At 43.3% G+C, this 19,618-nt stretch overlaps 1 protein-coding gene across 5 annotated transcripts in view; it reads left to right on the top strand.

Annotated features, from left to right (window-relative positions):
- The window catches only part of DTX2 (deltex E3 ubiquitin ligase 2), a 49,120-nt gene that overhangs the window by 22,271 nt on the left and 7,231 nt on the right, over positions 1 to 19,618 (top strand). For 2 of the 5 annotated variants that reach the window (XM_069971729.1, XM_069971730.1), the window contains exons 3-6: positions 543 to 1,152; positions 1,998 to 2,056; positions 7,326 to 7,457; positions 18,752 to 18,822. In XM_069971729.1, coding sequence (XP_069827830.1) covers positions 543 to 1,152; positions 1,998 to 2,056; positions 7,326 to 7,457; positions 18,752 to 18,822 — 872 coding nt within the window. The remainder of the gene's footprint in view (positions 1 to 542; positions 1,153 to 1,997; positions 2,057 to 7,325; positions 7,458 to 18,751; positions 18,823 to 19,618) is intronic. The other 3 variants (XM_069971731.1, XM_069971733.1, XM_069971732.1) reach the window with 3 other exon arrangements.

The following is a 19,618-nucleotide window of genomic DNA, read 5'->3' as shown; positions in this document are numbered from 1 at the left end:
GTCCTTTTTCATCTGGCTTCAACATACATCATGGCCCTGGGTCCTGCCCCTCCACCCTTGGCTATAAACCTTATATTGTCTGCATGCACTTAAGAGAACTTTAAAGGGAATCTATCAGCAGGTTAGATTTTCTAACCTGCTGATAGCCCCCTATAGAGCCGGGGACGCTGAGGATGAAGGTATGTGTCTTACCTTCCTCCTCGGCGCAGGTCCTGCGCTTCTCCGAAGTGGAGTTTACACCGACTAACAGTGTGGCACCAGCACCGAGGAGAAAGGCAAGACCCTTACATTCCTCCCCTGCGTCCCTGGCGTTGTAGGGGGCTATCAGCAGGTTAGATTTGGCTAACCTGCTGATAAGTTCCCCTTTAAAATAAAAACCTTTCATTAATTGGTCCCTCTCTGTACCCTCTCCGGGCAGTACATGGCACGTAGTAGTTTGTACATCATTCCATCGATCTTTATATATAATATATAATATATATATATAACAGTAATGTGTAATATAAAGACATCACTGACATTCACTTTTTTTTCTCCCTTAGGAACCATGCGGAATGTGCGGAAAAGCCTTTATCCATTAGACTCGGCACCGGCCAAGGGAATCTGTTGGGAATGGATGAATGACGATGGCTGTTGGACGTCATACGAGACTCAAATTTGCATCTATCTAGAGGAAAACTTTAGCAAGGGCACACAATCTATAGATCTTGGAGTATTTGGACTCTGCTACCATGTTGACTTTCTCAGGCTTGTTCAAACAAATCAAGTCACTGGTTTTCAGCGGCAAGTCCAGAGACGTCTTGATAAGGCTTATCCAGTGACTACGAAGGTGGGACCCGCACATAAATCCTCTGCCTGTGCCTGCCACCAGTGTCTTGCAAATAGTGGTGCAGGACCCATGCCTGTTCGGTATAGACATTCAATGATTAACTTGTCTACTTCCTCAAATAATGCTAACACCAGTCGGACATCTAACACTAGTGCTGTTTACCTACCGTATTCAAAACCGACAATGAGTAGTGCAAAGTCAGCACCTAAGCTTAACAGCACTTGGTTACCCCCATCAACATCAATGCAGTTTCCTGGTCCTTCCTCTGCCAACGGGATGCAGTTTCTTGGACCTCCTCCTCCTTCTTCTACTAATGGAATAAGGTAAACACTTACTGTTTGATGCTTTGTTACATAATGTATCGGCTGGCATTATGCCCTTACTGCCACAGCTAGGTTAGGAGGGTTGTCCCTCAGGTACCAAAGGGTAACTTTCATTTAAACAAACTCATAGCGACATGTCAGAGGTTTCTATCAGTCGGTTCGGGTGCTGAGACCCCTGACGATCACTAGAATGAAGGGGCAGATACTTGCAGCAGTGTGCCCTCTGCCTCTTCATCTCCGTCTCACTGCTAAAGTAGCAGTCGATGGAATTATAATGGAGTCCTATGGAACTCGTGGTAATCGCTGTACTGGAAATTCTATAGCCACCCATTATAATTCCATTGACTGCCTCTTCATCGCCGTCTCACTGCCAAAGTAGCTGTCAGTGGAATTATAATGGGGGGCCTGTGGAACTTCCAGTACAGCGATTACCATGAGAGTTCGATAGGACTCCATTATAATTCCATCGACTACTACTTTAGCAGTGAGACGGAGATGAAGAGGCAGAGTTTGTGCGTCTGCCCCTTCATTCTATCAATCAATGGGGGTCTTGGCAATCTTGGTAATGCCATTTATTTTGCCCCCCCCCTGATACCATCCAGTCCAGGAGCACCATATTTGAGTCGCCGATCTAACTGATCCTTGCTGTGCTATTGCAGTTATACTAAAATGTGTCAATGTATGAAAGTTATCCTGCAGTCTCTGGTCTTCTCGGGTCTCTTATCTTTGTGAGGAGGCTTTATAGGTTTAGGGTTTTCTTTAATTGTTTGAAACAAATAAAAGTAGAGGCAGAAGTTTAGTTCTTTTTGGTAACTTTAATTTTTGTTTCAATTTTGGCTTTTTAGCGTACCATCCCTTCCTGTACAGAATCCGAAGAACAGTTCCTTGAAACAGGCTATTGCAGGTAAAGTACTATTGTCGGTAGAAGCTTCTAGGTTCTAAACATGTAGATCTTATTGTATGTGATGCTCTTTACATTAAAGCATCTTCTCAGTAAGGTCCTGTTCAGACTTGTTAGTTCTTTTTGGTCAGGTTTCTGTTAGTGTAGTATTTTGCACCATCCTGCCTGGTGTAAAGAAAGAAATCAAAATCAAACTATAATCCATAAGAAATCTGGTAATAGCCGCTCCATCACAAAAACGACATAAGCAGTGATACGGGTGTGAACGAGCAGGCCTTATGTGTGCCTTATATGTAAGCAGTGTCGTACTATTTTTGCTTTCTTTAACATGTGCTCCTTCTTTCTATTCCTTTAGTAAACGTTTGCTTGCCTAATATTTGCATCTACTAAACTGCACTGTTACGTCCCTGCACGTTAAACGCGATGATGCATTTCTAGGTTGCATTTCAGCTATTTATTCTTTATACTAGTCAGGCATAACATTAAGACCTCATGTTTAATATATGAAGGTTTCTTCTTGCCACCTAAATGGCCCTGACTCTTTGAAGTAAGTACTCCTTTAGGGAGCGTTCACACCTAACGTATCCGCAGTAGATTTTACACTGTGTATACGGCAGCAAATCCAATTTGGCATATGGCAGCCATTTTAAGTTAGTTGCTAGAATTTGGTGGCAAGTTTCTTTAATTCTATAACGGGCAGGTTAAAATAATAGACTCTGTGCTTGCCCACTCCTGTTCCTCAGGCACGCTCCCGTCTGCTTCTCCCCATCCTGGCTTGGTGATGGCCCACTCAGCCAATCACTGGCTGTGGCAGTACGGCGTAGTGATTGGCTGAAGGGACTGACAGTGAGCCGGGACCAGGATAAGCAGGAGGGGGCATAGAATTAGTTAAAGAAACTTGACGCTACATTCTGGCAACGGAATTAAAGCGACTCTGTACCCACAATCTGACCCCCCCCCCCCCCCCCCCCCCCCCAAAACCACTTGTACCTTCGGATAGCTGCCAACATCTGTCCTGCGGTCGGTTTGGCAGGTGATGCAGTTATTGTCATAAAGTTACTTTAAAATTGCAGCCTCATGCCCTACGGGCGTATCTGTGCCCTAACTTTGCACCACCCCTCCGTCCCTCCTCCCCACCCTCTTCATCATTAGGAATGCCTTTGGAACATTTACTTCTGTTTGAACATTTCACAGGTCCTTAACGATCCAGCCCATGTGCCGGGCTGCCACAGGTGGGGAATAGGAGGCAATCTGCCTGGAGCATTCCTAATGATAAAGAGGGTGGGGAGGAGAGGAGGTGCACAGTTAGGGCACAGATACGCCTGTAGGGCACGAGGCTGCAATTTTAAAATAGCTTTTTTACGACAATAACTGCATCACCTGCCAAACGGACCCCAGGACAGATCTTGGAATTAAAGCAGCTTTCCGTAAGATTGTGGGTGCAGAGTCGCTTTAAAATCTGCTGCGAGATTGCAGAGCTCTAGATTCTGATAGGAACGGCGGATCTGCTGCCATATGCTCAGCATGAAATCAACTGTAGACTTAAACAAACACTAAAGGGCTACTCCAACATCAGGTAAAAAGGTAAACCTGCTGCAAAAGCGGGTAGCATCCCGTCCCATCTGCTCTCACAAAACGGGGAGGATTTAGAGCTTTAAGACAAGATCCCGCCGAGCCTCCTGTGACATCAGAGGATGATGCGTTGTTGGGAGAGGGGGAGGAGCCAAGGAGCTGTAGACAATACACATTTTGCAATTCTTCAATTTTACAATTTCCTGTCAGATGTGAACCAAGCAAAATCACACTGAAGCCCGCACTATTAGTGATACTAATATATTATAACGTATATATTTTTGGGTGATAGTTTTATTTAAATACAATTTTCTTATACCAGAGTACCTTTTTTTTTATTACTTCTTAAGTCTTCTTGTGGTAGCACTATAATAGCGCATCATTCAAACGCCTTGGGCATCATTTGAAAGAATCTTTATTCTTGCTTTGAATTTTTATTTTCTATAACTCTTACTCCTGCTTCTTTAGTTTTCTGTATGGGCTTTATTTTCTTTTTTACACTTGTAGACATTGTGATATGCTTCTCCCTTATAGCTGCCCTGTATTTGCTCTCCCCTCCTTCTACAGCCTGTGTGAGCCACCCTCCAAGCTTACTCTCCCCTCAATCTACCATCTGAACTGGTGTCTAACCTCTAGCTATCTAACCTTTAGTAGCTGCTAAATGGGGGATTGCTGCTATTGAAGGACTATTTCAAGGACTTTTTTATTTTGCATTCAGGAGACTTATCAACAATGGTAAAAAAAAAATATCGGTACAAAGGTGTCCATAGCCTTAAAAGGGAACCTGTCACCCCGGCTGCCGGGGTGAAGCCCTCCCGACCCTCTGGTGAAGCCCCTTATACTTGCCTCTTCCCCGAAGTCCCGGACCCGGTCCCACCACCGAGAGATCCCCGTTGGAAGAGGCGCGCTTACCAGAGACAAGTCATACGCCCATAGAGAATGACTGCTCCAGTCATTCTCTATGGGCATCGGGCCCATCTCTGGTGAGCCCGCGGCTTCCAACGGGGATTTCTCGGCGGAGGGACCGGGTCCGGGACTTCGAGGAAGGGGCAAGTATAAGGGGCTCCACCAGGGGGTTGGGCGGGCTTCACCCCGGCAGCCAGGGTGACAGGTTCCCTTTAAGTTCTGGTACTTGTGAGGTGGGGCCTCCATGGATCACTTGCTTTTCCCGTACATACCTCAAATGCTTGATCAGATTGACATATGGGAAATTTGGAGGCAAAGTCAACAACTTAATTTTTCGTCATGTTCCACAAAATAATACTGAACAAATATATTTTTCAGTGTGGCAGGTCACATATTTTCTGCTGAAAGGGGCCGTTGCCATGAAGGGCGTACTCCGACTGCAGAAATGTATAGGGAGGTGGTACATGTCAAAGTGGCATCCACATGATTTCCAGGACATCGGGTCTGCAAGCAGAGACCTTCCCAGAACACGTCACTGCCCCTGACAGCTTCCTTTCTATTCATAGTACATCTTGGTTCAACCCCTTTACCAAGTGAGCAAAGCCCATGTCCAGTATAAGACCCAACATAATTCATCAGACCGTGCCCAGCCTCCTATTATCGGGCCGCTTTGTTTCACAAATCATAGCTAACTCAGATCCTTCTGATCTTCACCTTGTTGCCCATTGAAACCAGCCAAAGCTGACATGTGGGCTGTGGTGGCTACAGGTTACACGGCTAATGTTCCACTGTGATATTCATGATACATGAGGTTCCGCGTATCCTCTTGCCGTCCAGCGTTGGCACAGAGATTGCACCGCTTTCTGATATTATTGCAGGTTGCACTGATTGGGGAGTATTCACACATTACTTCCTGCTTTAGTTGTTCCTGTGTTACGATGGCATTTATAGCTTCAATCTGCTAGAAACAAGAATGCAGCAGCCCTCCCTCTGCCCGCAGCAGACGGCACGCAGGCACTTACAGCTCTTCTCTGCCACGGCCTGGATGGCAGGCATGTGAGGGGGATTTAAAGCTCAGCTACACCTTGGCCTCTAATCCTTCTGTCACATGCTCCTGATCTCGCCTGTGACAGAGCGGCATGAGACATTGAAGTCAATTTCACCCATGTACAAACATGAGGAACACGGGTATGAGAAAACAAGATAGAGGATTGGCTATAAAATATTGTAGCAAAACTTTTATAGAGAAACCCTATAGTAATGGCCACACGGCAGAACCGTGACTTCACGAGTGTTTGTATAAATGAATATTCTTTGAGTTAAAATTTTTTGCAAAAAGTAATGACCATCTCTTATATGGAAATTGGTACAAATTACAGTAGGTCAGATTTATCTAATGTGTCTTAAAAAAAAAAGTGTGGCAGACAGCAACTCATGGTTCTCAGGATATAGGCGTTACAGATTAGTTGATTATGTGCACATTTCACTTAGAGAAGTCCCACGCAAAAAAAACACAGCGGTTTGGGGGGGTTACAGGAACATAATAAAGTATACTTACCCATCCCTGTGCCCCAGCAGTGGCCTTCTGGAGCTCCTGCTACTGAAATGTCACATACTTGGATAATGGATTGCCTGCTCAGCCAATCAGTGACTAGGACGGGACACTGCTGCAGTCACTGACTGGCTTAGCGGACAATCCTTCATCCGGGCAGTGACATGCCAGCCAAAAATGACTTATGATATCTGGGGACGGGTAAGTATACTTTCTCTATTATGTTAGCCCCCCGGTGATTTTTTTTTTTGTGGTACTTTTTCTTTTAATATTCAAATGGTTAAAAAAAAGTGTGTGAGAATGCTAAGCTCTGGGTGGTTAGGAGGCTGTGGGAATATGATTTATATGGGTGTTTATAAACATGCTGGTCGTCCCACCCCCTCCAACATAATGCCGCCTAAGATTCCTAATCACCCCCACCAAGCTTAGGATTCACCACCTGCTGCATCGCTCTCTTTCTGTTGTTGCAGACTTAAAAACAAAATGGCTCCCCCCCCCCATGCTAGATATCCTCTTTAATGGCTCACACTTTCCATAGAGGTTAATACAAATTCTTTCTCTCATTGTAGCTGTTAACATTGGCTTCAATTAACCCCTGGCTGTATCTCTGAATGCAACTAAACTACAACCTGTCTGTAATGCTTTGTTTACATCCTTTTATATTTCTCTGCCTATAGCGCATGATAGGACCCTGCTGAGTCTGGTCTGCTTGCTGTGCACTTTCTATAACAGCTGGAGGGACGAAGGTTCCCATCATGCCTGCTCTAAAGTGTGGGGTTAGACAGCATCTTTTTTTTATGGATATTATTATTTTTAATTTTTAATTTGTTTATGGGGCGTTTTTTTTTTTTTTTTTCTTCTGGGTATTGGTTTTGAAAAACTTTGAAAAGTCTTTAAAAAAACAAAATGAAAAAGTAAAACAACAACAATTACTAAACTGTTGTGTTGAGTTAAAAACTACCTTTCAAGTTGTATTTCATTTCACGTAGTTTTTTATGCATACACCAATTTCCAGCCCAAGTTTGCATGAATCCAGTCGACATGATACATCTCAGCTTCAGCATGTGTTTTTATAAGAAGCTCATTTTTTTCTTTATAAATTTTTTGCATATTTTGTTCTATATGACATTTCCTGCATATTTTATTTAGCATTTGTTTCATTTGTGTTATATTATTTTTGTTTCCTACCCTCCCCATTGTTTCCTTTTTTTTTTTGCATGTGGATTTTCATGTTATACCTAGGCATGACGGCTATTCTGATGTCTGCGGCTGGGCTCCCCATACGTCTTACCTCTGCACCCACCAACCCGCCACACGCGGCCAGTAAACGTGATAAAAACTCAGTTAGGAGATTGAGGAAAATGCCAAAGAAAGGTAGTTTATCAACCATTTCCCACTCCTCCTTTTTTTAATCTTTTCTTTAAATTTTTTTTTTTTTTTAAGTTATTTTAACCTTTAGGCTCGGTTCACACTACGTATATTTCAGTCAGTATTGTGGTCCTCATAGCAACCAAAACCAGGAGTGGATTAAAAACACAGAAAGGCTCTGGTCACACAACGTTGAAATTGAGTGGATGGCCGCCATATAACAGTAAATAACGGCCATTATTTCAATATAACAGCCGTTGTTCTAAAATAACAGCAAATATTTGCCATTATATGGCGGCCATCCACTCAATTTCAACATTGTGTGAACAGAGCCTTTCTGTGTTTTCAATCCACTCCTGGTTTTGTTTGCAATATGAGGACCACAATACTGCCTGAAATATACGTAGTGTGAACCCAGCCTTATACTGCACGGCCTCAAACGTTTGTCCTTTTTCGTGCTCACGTTCTCATCGAATAAGCAGTAAATGGTTTTTCGGCTTAAAGGGATCTTTTAAACTGTCCCTAAATTTAAAAATCTTTGTTCCTGCCCTCCTTGCATTTATTATTAATCTGACTCTTTTAATGCTGACTGGGGAGTCTGTCAGCAATTTAGATTTCCTCAAACTGCTGACAGTGCTGGTTAGATTTCATGGTAAGAAGCGGAATTATACCTGAGTTGGTGCTCATACCAACAGTATAACCGAGAAGAAAAAGAAGTTACGATTACTCATGCAGGTTGTATATCACCTGAGGGCAATTAACTTGAATAACTAATTAATTAGTTAATTATATTAACTTTTGCTATCTATATTATCACCTGTGCAGCTTACCAGGAGACAATGCTCTGTCTGTGTAATGTCACTGTCACAGAGGTTTTGGTGCTGTGTGACAGGAGAGCTGACCATACAATGCAAGCCCCCCAGGATTCTCTCCTACTGAATCTGGGCGTGCAGTTACTGTACACATGCTCAGTGAAGGGAGATACCTAGTGGCCATATATAACCTTGATTTAAAAACTTAAAAATAGTCTATGGCAAAACTGTCTGCGATCACCATCACACCCCTGTTGATTTAAAAAAAATTTTTTTTTACAACAGTGCCTCTTTAAAAAGTGAAGTCCTCCCTTTTACTCTTGGGTGACAGATGACATAATAATTTCTTAACCCTTTCATGACCTGGGGTCATTGATACATCAATGCCCAGGTCGTATTTGGAAATCAGCATATGGGATCATAATGATCCCATAAGCTGATGTCGCTATGTCTGCCCCCTCTCCTCTGTCCCCTGCTGCTGTTACAATCTTGTGACAGCAGCAGGGGAGAGAGGGAAGGGGGCAGATAGCACGACCGCGCGCCCTGCTTCCCTTCCTCCCCCAACGCCTCCGCCGGCCTCCGTAGCCAGGAAACCGGAAGCCTGAGGCTTCTGGTTTCCATGGCTACCATCAGGGCTCTGCGATTACTTCGCAGAGCCCCGATGGACACCGGACAGAGAATTCTGCCCTGTAGAACAGTGGTTTTCAACACATGGTCGGGTGTGCTGCGGAGAAAGTCCCCCAAACTATGGTGCCCCTGTGTTTTGTTCCCCGGCAATGCGCAGCGATCAGTGTCGGATTATAATGTGGGCGGTTGCGTGGTGCAGCGCACCACGCTCCCGGTCTCTGCTGATTGGAGGAGCACGTCCCGGCCCTACGGGCGGCCAGTAGGTGAGGCGGATAGCAGCCACAACCATCTCGGAGGAAGGGGGGGAGAGAAACCTGGGGATGGTGGAAAGAAGCATGGGGGAGAGAAGCACATGAGAGAAGTATGGTGATGAGAAGCATGGTGGAGAGAAGCATGGTGATAAGAAGCACAGGAGAGAAGCAGGGTGGAGTAGTATGGTGGAGAGAAGCACAGGAGAGAAGCAGGGGGGAGAAGTATGGTGGAGAGAAGCACAGGAGAGAAGCAGGGGGGAGAAGTATGGTGGAGAGAAGCACAGGGGGGGAGAAGAAAACAGGCCCAGGTTTCACACTGAGGGAGTATAAATACATATAGAATCTATATTATTAACTATATGTATAATATGTACTGTTTTAGTGTAATTTTGTGCCATTTTGGTTGCTGATGTGCCCCGAGATTTTTTAAGTATAAAAAGTGGGCTGCGGCTCAAAAAAGGTTGAATATCACTGCTGTAGAGGGAGAATTCTCTGTCAGAAGCCTTATAGATGCTGCAGTCCTGCTGACCGCAGTATCTATAGGCTTAACTCTCAGCACCGAAGCGCGGCTCCGATGCGAAGAGTTGTGGCAGGTCCCTGTCTATCACTGATAGCTGGGACCTGCCACGGATGACACAGGCACAGCTCCTGCGCCTGTGTTATCCTCACTCGTAAATTAACGTCACTGCAGCAACGTTAATTTACAGTGGGGAGGGGGGAGAGGGTAAAGGCAGGACCACTACAGCTACAGCCGGAGACGTTTGGGAGGGTTTACTGCTGATGTTTTACCCCTTTTTGAAAACCCTTAGGTAACAGAAGGGTTCCATATAATGGATCCTCATCTCTTATCTCCTGCACTGGAGGTCCTAACTTGGCCTGCTTTATACAGATAACCCATTGATTAGAATGGGCACTGTGTTATCCTTGATTACTCCTCTAGGTAGTGCTGCCGCAGAGGATTGGTACTCTTAAGCCCCTATCACGCCCCCCCCCCCCCAATAATATCCTGGAGCTTAGTAGATCCCTATTATATCCTGGAGCTAAGTAGTTTGCCCCAACCCCCCCCATTGTAACTGAGTACTCCCCCCCCCCCCCTGCCCATTATATTCTGGAGCTGAGTAGTGTCCCCCCACCCCTCCCAATATATCCTGGAGCTGAGTAGTGGACCCCCCCCCCCCCCCCCCCCAATTATTTCCTGGAGCTGAGTAGTGAGAAAAAATATATAGATTTGTAATTTACTTATATTTAGACATTTCAAGTCTTCCAGTACTTATATCAGCTGCTGCATGTCCTGCAGGAAGTGGTGTATTCTCTCCAGTCTGACACAGCGCTCTCTGCTGCCACCTCTGTCCATGTCCGGAACTGTCAAAAACAGGAGAGGTTTTCTATGGGGATCTGCTGCTGGTCTACACAGTTCCTGACATGGACAGAGGTGGCAGCAGAGAGCACTGTGTCAGACTCGAGAGAATACAGCACTTTCTGCAGGACATACAGCAGCTGGAAGACTTGAGATTTTTAAATAGACGTAAATTACAAATCTGTATAACTTTCTGACACCAGTTGATTTTAAAAGATTTTTTTTTCCTTTAAATCAGGTTTTCATCCTCAAACATTGCAATGTCAAGAACTGCAGATTATACATTAATGCTATTTACAGATCCTAGAAAACCCTCCGCCTGCCAACCAGGGCCAAACCTGTATGTTATGAGCAGTTCCCACACTCCTGGCACACGTTTCCTGGTGGAAAGAAGGAGGATTTGGAGGAGTTAAAATCCATCCAGGCCAAAACATTGTTGGCAGATTCTGTGCAAATATAAATAAACCTGCAGCCTTAGCTTTAGCCCCCACTACCTCATAAGTAGGAGAGGAGATTATTTTGGACATAACTAGTTTTAATTTAGCTAAATCTTTATTGTGCTACAGAATTTATACCCCCAGAGCCGCATTTATAATTCTGCTGATGATGCTGGAGTCAGTTAGCTGTGTGTTCAGAGACCACACCCATGTCAATAGTTTAAAATTAGGACAGGTACACTTTAGGTGGAATAACGGACGGATTCCATTAAAACCGACCATGATAAAACTTGGCGTTTGTATGTGCTCTCCATGTCTGTTCTGGCAGGTCGCATATGACTTCACTATTCAGACGAGGAAATGGGGACTAGTATGTAATGTGTGTTCTGGACTTTGGGGGGGGGGGGGGACTTCAGAACTAAAATTTACATTTAAAAGGTAAGCTCACCGAACAAAAATATTCACCCATAAAGAAATCATCTAATGATATTGTGTTCTATGAAATTCCGGACACTCCGGGTTCCATGCGGCCGCACTTAAAACAGACGTGTTAATTTTGTGCGGTTGCTATTTAAGGAATAGTGGCCACACGAAGTTGACAGTGCAGACAATGTAAAGTGCAATTCCTTTGTCCGCAATGGTTAATTGGAACACGGGCACACCCAAGTGTACACCCGAATGTGCCCGCATTCCAATTCAAAAGAAATGAAGTTCATCCGGCCGTTACTGCAGTACTGCATTCTGTGACACGGCCGCTCGAACATAACTTTTGATATGTTGCTGCCCATGGTGAGACTAACAATGCCTTCCATACTCATTATCTATTTAGTCTCCTTCCCCCAGTTCTGAGCTGCTGCTTTCTGCTGAAGACACAAAAATCTGTGTGAGCTTTTCTCTCTGTCTCCGCCTCCCCCCTCCCTTCTGAGACGGCTGATGTAAACAAGTCCCTGACTGACTGTATCTGCAAAATTGTAGCTTCTTTGTAATGCTGGGAGGGTTACTGTCCGGTAAAGTTGCTGATGAGCTCACTGTGAGTATGGAAGGAATTGTTAGTTTCACCATGGGCAGCGACATATCAAAAGTTATGTTTGAGTGGAAAACCCCTTTAATATTGCATAACTCCGCCTCTGGCCTTGATAACCTATCACAATGTTTGCTCGCTGACAGGCTGGGAAGGACGTCTATTCTCTGACTGCAGCAATTCCTGTCAGGTTTGGAAGCAGTTTTGATCCACAAGCCGTGAAGCTCTTCTCTTTTCCCCTTTTCCCCACTCTATCACATCCTTACATGTACCCCATGGTTACGTACAGTTACCGCTAGACACAAACTGACTGATTGCTCCGCTTATCACGTTGAGGCGGTGCTCACCCAGTCCACCATGTGACTCAGACGCTGCCCCATCTGTGCTTGCTCACCTGGGTGACTAATATTTTGTCCAGTGAGATTATCAATATAAAAACATCTGACCTGTCCTAGCAACCTGTTAAGTTGAGATCTGTGGGGGTCCGGCTGCTGAGACCCCTCTGACAATCCTTAAAACAAGCGGCAGCGCTGGGGCTGTCATCATTTCTCATCACCGCTCATCTGTGTGCAGATTGACAAAAAGTGCTCAAAACTTCTGACCTCAAGAATTTTTTTTTTTAAATGACAAGTACCGTTTAACAACACACACACAGATATACACATAAACACACACACAGATATACACATAAACACACACACAGATACACACACACACACACACAGATACACACACACACACACACAGATACACACACACACACACACAGATACACACACACACACACACACAGAGATATACACACACAGATATACACACACACACAGATATACACACACAGATATATACACACACACAGATATATACACACACACAGATATATACACACACACACAGATATATACACACACACACACAGATATATACACACACACACACAGATATATATACACACACACACACAGATATATATACACACACACACAGATATACACACACACACAGAGTCCTGAATAGGCAATACAATAACCCCTTCCAAAAGAAATTAGAGTTGCCTCATTTTTCATATATTGAAGCTATGTTAGGGCCAGTTCACACGGAGTAAAACTGGCGGAATTTCACGGTGGAATCCTACCAGCCTCTGTGTCATACTGGCAGTCTATGGGAAGGGCTTGCGCGCCTCCTCTCTCCACTTGGAAGAATTGACATGTCAGTTTTCGGTAGTACTGTATGGACAGTAATTGGGCCCATTGAGGGTCGGTGATTGCGGGCTGCACACCTGTGGGTCACCTGCTAGCACGGACCAAGCTTTACAGACGCATTATTATTATTGTTGTTGTTGTTGTTATTATTATTTATTATTATTATTTATTATTATTATTATTATACATTATTATTATTATTATACATTATTATTATTATATATTATTATTATTAATAATAATAATAATAATAATAATAATAATAATAATAATAATAATAATAATAATAATAATAATAATAATAATAATAATAATAATAATAATAATAATAATAATAATAATAATAATAATAATAATAATAATAATAATAATAATAATAATAATAATAATAATAATAATATTATTATTATTATACACAATTATCATCTTTTACTAGTACCACAAGGGGACATTAGAAGTAATAAGCAGATGGCTGCTGTACTACTATTGTATTGCATATAGCTGACAGCTGTTGTACCCGGCCATGCTGCAGGCCGGGTACTCGGACATCCTTGGCAGGCCTGGGATCATTAACAAGGAGATCTCCACCACCAAGCGTGTCACTGTGAAGCCGATGGGGAGAACGACACACACAGACCGTTTACATGCAGCGTACACAGTTTTACCGTGGCATTTTAAGGGGCACCATTTTGTGCCGTGATGTCCGCTCTCTAACAAGACACAGAATGTAATACAATGATATGGTTGCTGTGGTTATGCTATAATTTTGGAACTGTGTAAAATATAGTGTCTGAGTGGCAGCAGTATGGGGCAACACAGGCCCCTCTGCTGCCACCAATGTTCATGTTGGGAACTGCGCAATTTGATATTTTGTCTGCTATAACTACTCACTCTCCTTCTAACTACAGAGTAATATAACATTACTAAAGCAAAGTATTGAACATTTATTATTATTATTATTATTATTATTATTATTATTAATTTTAATTTTTTTTGGATCTGGATTCCCCCTTTAAAGGGCTACTCCGTCAAAAATTGTTTACTTTTAAATAAACTGGTTTCAGAAAGTTACATAGATCTGTCATTAACTGAAATTTTAAATCTCCAGGCTTCATATACTTATCAGCTGCTGTACATCCTGCAGGAAGTGGTGTATTCTCTCCAGTCTGACACAGTGCTCTCTGCTGCCACCTCTGTCCATGTCAGGAACTGTCCAGAGCAGGAGAGGTTTTCTATGGGGATTTGCTGCTGCTCTGGACAGTTCCTGACATGGACAGAGGTGGCAGCAGAGAGCACTGTGTCAGACTGGAAGAAATACACCACTTCCTGCAGGACATACAGCAGCTGATAAGTGCTAGAAGAAATAAATTACAGATCCCTCTGTAATATATTATACTGTGTTCGTTGCCTTAAAGAGCTTAGTACTATCTGCAGACATTGAAATTCTTGATCCAAAATCCACAAAGCAGAAAAAAAATAGGTGCCCAGTCAGGTAATGAAGCAGAATCCGCAGCAGGTAGCAACATGGAGAGTGACCCCATAGAATTGGGAAGGTTGGCTTGCAGGTCCATGGTCTATCAAACTGCACAAATAGTGCAGAAATTTAATGGTCAGCGGTGGATTTGTGCCATAGATTCTAGTGCCCCCACCACCACCACAGCGGACATGGCCTTTGGGTCCTATGTGCCCAATCTGAAAGAATTGCGCAAATATCTCCCTGTGTAATGAAGAGCCGACCACTGGCTGATCATAGTATGAGCAGATGATGGGGGAGTAGTGCCAGGGCTGATCCCCCATCAACCTCCGCCCCCTACATTACATACAGTTCCATAGACTTCTACATATAGTGCGCCCCCTGGTGGACACCTTATATGAATTACACCTGATTCGTCACGTGTTTAGAGAATCTGAAGCCTGCCTGATCTTCTAAATTAAGGGAAATAGCAGTATATGTGCATTTCCCATAATTAATGTACATTAGGAATTTGTCTATTTGTCCATATGTAGTAGCTTATTACAAAATACATTTTGGCCGGAGTTGTCCTTAATGTTGTCTGAAATGTGTGAAATACTGCATATATTTGTATTCCACTCAAACCTAACTTTTGATATGTTGCTGCTTATGGTGAGACTAACAATTCCTTCCATACTTACTATATGTTCAGTCTCCTTCCCCCAGTTCTCAGCTGCTGCTTTCTGCTGAAGACACAAAAATCTGTGTGCGAGCTTTTCTCTCTGTCTCCCCCTCCCTTCTGAGACAGCTGATGTAAACAAGTCCCTATTTACAACTTTGTAATGCTGGGAGAGATGAACACGGTGAGTTCATCAGAAACTTGATCTTAAATGAATCCTCCCAGCATTACAAAGAAGCTACAAAGTTGCAGATACAGCCTGCCGGGGACTTGTTTACATCAGCCATCTCCAAAGGGAGGAAGAGGAGACAGAGAATACACCCGAGCTCACACACTGATTTTTGTGTTTTCAGCAGAAAGCAGCTGCTCAGAATTGGGGGAAGGAGACTAAATAGATAAGTATGGAATGAATTGTTAGTCTCACCACGGGCAGCAACATATCAAAAGTTATGTTTGAGCGGAATACCCCTTTAGTACTCCCCTGAGGATTTGCCATGTTGATTGCTGCAGCTGCCTCTCTTGGCCTATAAGAAGGTTGGCTTGCTTGCCCCCTTGTGTCTAACTCTGCCACCCTGTACTGACATGAACAGAATCTTGGGGTCCATTCTCTGGTTGACGGACAGGAGACCATGTATTCATATTGCTTCAGTATCTGCTGACGCCAGTAATTAGGAGGCTGAGACTATTCTGTACATAAAGGAGGGATGTTACTTACAGTCATGGGGACACAAACTGGTGAAACAGGATTAGTATATACCGAGAGAAAAGGTGTAAGCAAAGCCATTATATTAATACCTAGTGCAGATGATAGCTGTATATTAGAGAGCGTGTCCTATGTCTCATAAGCCCATACTACATAGAAACATGGAAGAATAGCATTGTCAATACCCAAGTCTTACATTTAGTGGAGGGTTAAGACTGGCATGGACGGCAGCTGTTGTGGAAAGACCACGTTTAGCTTACAGGACTGAGCCAGCACTTCTCTCATTCTTAGCAAAAAGAAACGAGAAACGGCGGCGCTACAGATACAAGTCCGATACAATTGCCAGCATCAGAAAATAGTGGCCAACGTAGACATGACATGGTGCTAACTGAAGGCATTGTAGTCCAAGCATAAATATTAGTAGTAATGAAGAAGTAGTTGCACAGAAGTAGTCTTCATAAACGTTATTATTTCATATCGGAGAGATGAAAAGGACACAGTACGGACCTGCTGTGAGCAGCCACTCAAATAAAGTGGTGACAGGCTGTTTCGCGCGCTTGGTGCTTCCCCCAAAAGTTATACAAATCCCCAATATAGGGCGGGTTCACACTATGGAATTCTCGCGGACAATGTCCGCGGAATTCCGTCAGCTGTCCGCCCGCACATCTGGGCGCCTTTCCGCCGGCCCCATAGACACCATTCTATGGGCCGGCGTATTCCGCTATACGCTAAAAGAAGTGACATGACACTTCTTTCAGCGTATAGCGGAATACGCCGGCCCATAGAATGGTGTCTATGGGGCCGGCGGAAAGGCGCCCAGATGTGCGGGCGGACAGCTGACGGAATTCCGCGAGAATTCCGTAGTGTGAACCCGCCCATACACTTATTATGGGAAATGCTTGTAAAGTGCTTTTTTCCCTGCACTTACTACTGCATCAAGGCTTCACTTCCTGGATAACATGGCGATGTCACTTCCTGCATAATATGGTCACGACCGACTCCCAGAGCTGTGCGGGCTGTGGCTGCTGGAGAGGATGATGGCAGGGGGACACTGAGGGACACAGGGCACTGGAGGGACACTGAGCATCCCCCTGCCATCATCCTCTACTTCAGCCACAGCCCACATACGTCTGGCAGTTGGGTCGTGACATCATAATGTTATCCAGGAAGTGACATCACCACGCTATCCAGGAAGGGACATCAGCACGCTATCCAGGAAGGGACATCAGCACGCTATCCAGGAAGGGACATCACCACGCTATCCAGGAAGTGACATCACCACGCTATCCAGGAAGTGACATCACCACGCTATCCAGGAAGTGACATCACCACGCTATCCAGGAAGTGACATCACCACGCTATCCAGGAAGTGACATCACCACGCTATCCAGGAAGGGACATCACCACGCTATCCAGGAAGGGACATCACCACGCTATCCAGGAAGGGACATCACCACGCTATCCAGGAAGGGACATCACCACGTTATCCAGGAAGTGACATCACCACGCTATCCAGGAAGTGACATCACCACGCTATCCAGGAAGTGACATCACCACGCTATCCAGGAAGTGACATCACCACGCTATCCAGGAAGGGACATCACCACGCTATCCAGGAAGGGACATCACCACGTTATCCAGGAAGTGACATCACCACGCTATCCAGGAAGTGACATCACCATGTTATCCAGGAAGTGAAGCCTTGTTGCAGTAGTAAGTGCAGGGAAAAAAAAACTTTATGTGCATCTCCCGTAATAAGTGTATATTGGTGACTTGTATAACTTTTGGGGGGCCATACAATACTCTTAAAATTTTTTTGCTGGACTTCTCCTTTTAAGTAAAGCTTAAGAGAAATTTAAATTAAACAGCTGACCACAGGAACAACGTGCATAATCTGATACTAGTTGTAGGAAAGATCAGGAGAGAAGATATTTTACTGAATAGTAGAAACTTGGAACCAACTTTCAGCAGATGTGGTTGGGATGTACATGTAGCTATCCTCTAAGATTGATGCTAATATGTCAGCAGTTTGGAAGGAAAATTACAACTGATACGGTTCACCCCCTTACAGACATCCACTACTTATTTCTATAGCTCTGGGTCCACAGCTAGAGACAGAATGCAGTCCCATTAATTTCTATGGCACCATAAATACATCTGTATTTGCTATGGATGTGTTAGGACTGGAATCCATGGTGCAAAAATTTCTCACAGATGCACATCTGTGGTCCTGCCCTGTAGCCGCAGGTGGGAAAATGAATGTCTGAATAAAGCCAGAGGGTCCTCTTACACACACAGATAGCTGAAAGATTTATCTGACAAAATATTGAAGCCAAAGCCAGGGATGGATGTGAAGTGAAAAGAAATCTCAGTCTTAGCTTTTTATCTGTTTATAGTCCGTTTCTGGCTTCAAAAATCTGTCTGTGTTAAAGGACCCTTAGCTGTCAGGTCAAGAAGACACATGATACCTTTCATAGATGTGTGTGCCTCCAGGATGTAGAGAAATACTAAACCAAAAAAAAAGACTGTTCCGCTGAGATCCCCGCACCGACACCGATCGGCGAACGTACAAAACAATAAATCCATGGGACATAGGTAGATTCTCTGAAGTGCAGCTTTTTGGTTTTACGTCCTTCTTTTTTGTGCTGCCATTTATATTTTCCTAATTGTTTGGTGGATATCTGGTGCATAACTGTGTAGTTTATGTATATTTAGCCATTATGTGCCATGTACGTGTCTGATTGAATTGCTTTTATAGTAGGAACATCATCTGATCCTGAGCAAGTTGTGAAGAAATACATGGAAAACCTCCAGAAACCACCAGAAGAGGTAGAGTATCTATCTATCTATCTATCTCCTATCTATCTATCTATCTATCTATCTATCTATCTATCTATCTATCTATCTATCTCCTATCTATCTATATATCTCCTATCTATCTCCTATCTATCTATCTATCTATCTATCTATCTATCTATCTATCTATCTATCTATCTATCTATCTCCTATCTATCTATCTATATATCTCCTATCTATCTATCTCCTATCTATCTATCTATCTATCTATCTCCTATCTATCTATATATCTCCTATCTATCTATCTCCTATCTATCTATCTATCTATCTATCTCCTATCTATCTATATATCTCCTATCTATCTCCTATCTATCTATCTATCTATCTCCTATCTATCTATCTCCTATCTATCTATCTATCTATCTATCTATCTATCTATCTATCTATCTATCTCCTATCTATCTATCTATCTATCTATCTCCTATCTATCTATCTATTTATCTATCTCTTATCTATCTATCTCCTATCTATCTCCTATCTATCTATCTCCTATCTATCTCCTATCTATCTATCTATCTATCTATCTATCTATCTATCTCCTATCTATCTCCTATCTATCTATCTATCTATCTATCTCCTATCTATCTATCTATCTATCTATCTATCTCTTATCTATCTATCTATCTATCTATCTATCTATCTATCTATCTATCTATCTCCTATCTCCTATCTATCTCCTATCTATCTATCTATCTATCTATCTATCCATCTATCTACATATGTGTGTGTGTGTGTGTGTGTGTGTTTTGCTCTTTTTATTACAAACAAT

The sequence above is a fragment of the Dendropsophus ebraccatus genome, chromosome 5 (assembly GCF_027789765.1).
Source record: "Dendropsophus ebraccatus isolate aDenEbr1 chromosome 5, aDenEbr1.pat, whole genome shotgun sequence".
Classification (NCBI taxonomy): domain Eukaryota; kingdom Metazoa; phylum Chordata; class Amphibia; order Anura; family Hylidae; genus Dendropsophus; species Dendropsophus ebraccatus.
Note: the sequence above shows the minus strand (reverse complement) of the source record. Positions and strands in the feature narration are given on the sequence as shown.